This window comes from Didymella exigua (assembly GCF_010094145.1).
Source record: "Didymella exigua CBS 183.55 unplaced genomic scaffold M421scaffold_64, whole genome shotgun sequence".
Taxonomy (NCBI): Eukaryota; Fungi; Ascomycota; class Dothideomycetes; order Pleosporales; family Didymellaceae; genus Didymella; species Didymella exigua.
In genome coordinates this window covers 1-1,278 of record NW_022984838.1, presented here as the reverse complement: position 1 = coordinate 1,278, position 1,278 = coordinate 1, and the positions used below count along the sequence as shown (strand labels likewise).

At 43.2% G+C, this 1,278-nt stretch overlaps 1 protein-coding gene across 1 annotated transcript; it reads left to right on the top strand.

Moving 5' to 3' along the window:
* Positions 1-1,081: 1,081 nt before the first annotated feature.
* Positions 1,082-1,273, top strand: M421DRAFT_48713 (uncharacterized protein; the record flags this gene model as incomplete). The annotated part of the gene is made up of 1 exon (XM_033594754.1): positions 1,082-1,273. A coding segment is annotated over one exon (192 nt), but the record flags the coding sequence as incomplete, so codon positions are not given.
* Between the last annotated feature and the right edge of the window lie 5 nt (positions 1,274-1,278).

Genomic DNA, 1,278 nt, shown 5'->3' with positions numbered 1-1,278 from the left:
AAGTGGTACCTACAGCAAACAAAAGACAACTAATTTCCTTTGTCTATAACTAGAGCAGAGGCTCTCACTATATGTCTACAAACCTATATATACTATTCCCTTATACAGAAAAAACTTGTAAATTACTAGAGCAGCCTCACTGCTCTCGTCCTATATAGTCTTAGACTCACACAGGATGTTAAACTAATCAATCAATCAATCAATATGCCTCTGCACTTATTGCATCTCCTGCAGCTACTTAATGTGGGCTGTTTTGCCCCTCTAAAGAAGGCGTATAGGCGCTAAGCTAAAGACCTTATACGCAACTAGATTAACTACATCACAAAGCTTAAGTTCCTGTTATGCTTTAAAGCAGCCTATAATGCTGTATTTACCTTAAGCAATATCTAAGGAGGGTTCTAAGGCGCTAGACTAGTCCCCTTTAACCTAGAATAGGTTATAATAGGGCTTAATGTAAAGCTGCGCACTCTATCACCACAACTCCCTAATAATAATAAGCTATAGTAGTTGCAAACCCCTAGCAATACCCTAGAACTTTAGTTGCAATTAACTCTGATTTGAGAGAAGTATAAGAAGTAGCAGGGTAGCTCACCTAATTCTGTGCTGAGCGCGCTTGAGCACTACGCAAAGGGGGGAGCGATTCTATCGCACAAGCTAGTTTTGGCGCAACAGGAGAACGCTGAGCTTCACGCAGCTCTAGCAGCTGCCACAGAACGTAAATCGCGCAAAAGAAAGCGAATCTAGAAGGAAGGGACCCTTATAGTTAAGGAAGGGCAGCGGATAGCAGCTCTAAAGGAGTTTGGGGCACGTGGTGATGGAAAGAAGTTAAAGAAGCAGGTGCGCGCTGAAGTGGGTGAGCCCTCCTAACAATGCTGTGGACAGTGTAATTACACTAGGCACAACGCGCGAATGTGCAAGAATGATATAGAAGTAGTCTCTAAATGATATTCTAAGCTGTACTGCACCTTGCAGCGCCAGAGTGTGGTGTTTTGGGCCATAATAGGGTGAGGTTTAGTAGGGTCTTGGCAAAAGTGTCCGACTCGCCCGTGTGTCCGACTCGCCCGTGGGGTACGTTATATAAAAAACTGAAAGCTCTAAATGTAGCTGTGGATATACACAAACACCTCAACACCTACTCCTTAGCTGTAGAAACTACAGAGAAGCAAGAAAGAAAATAAAGAGCAGCCTACAGGAGACAAGGCTAACAATGCCTCTTCTCCTAGACACAAATAGGGGAATCCAAGCTACTCTAGCTTTTATTCAAGAAACTAAAGTAGG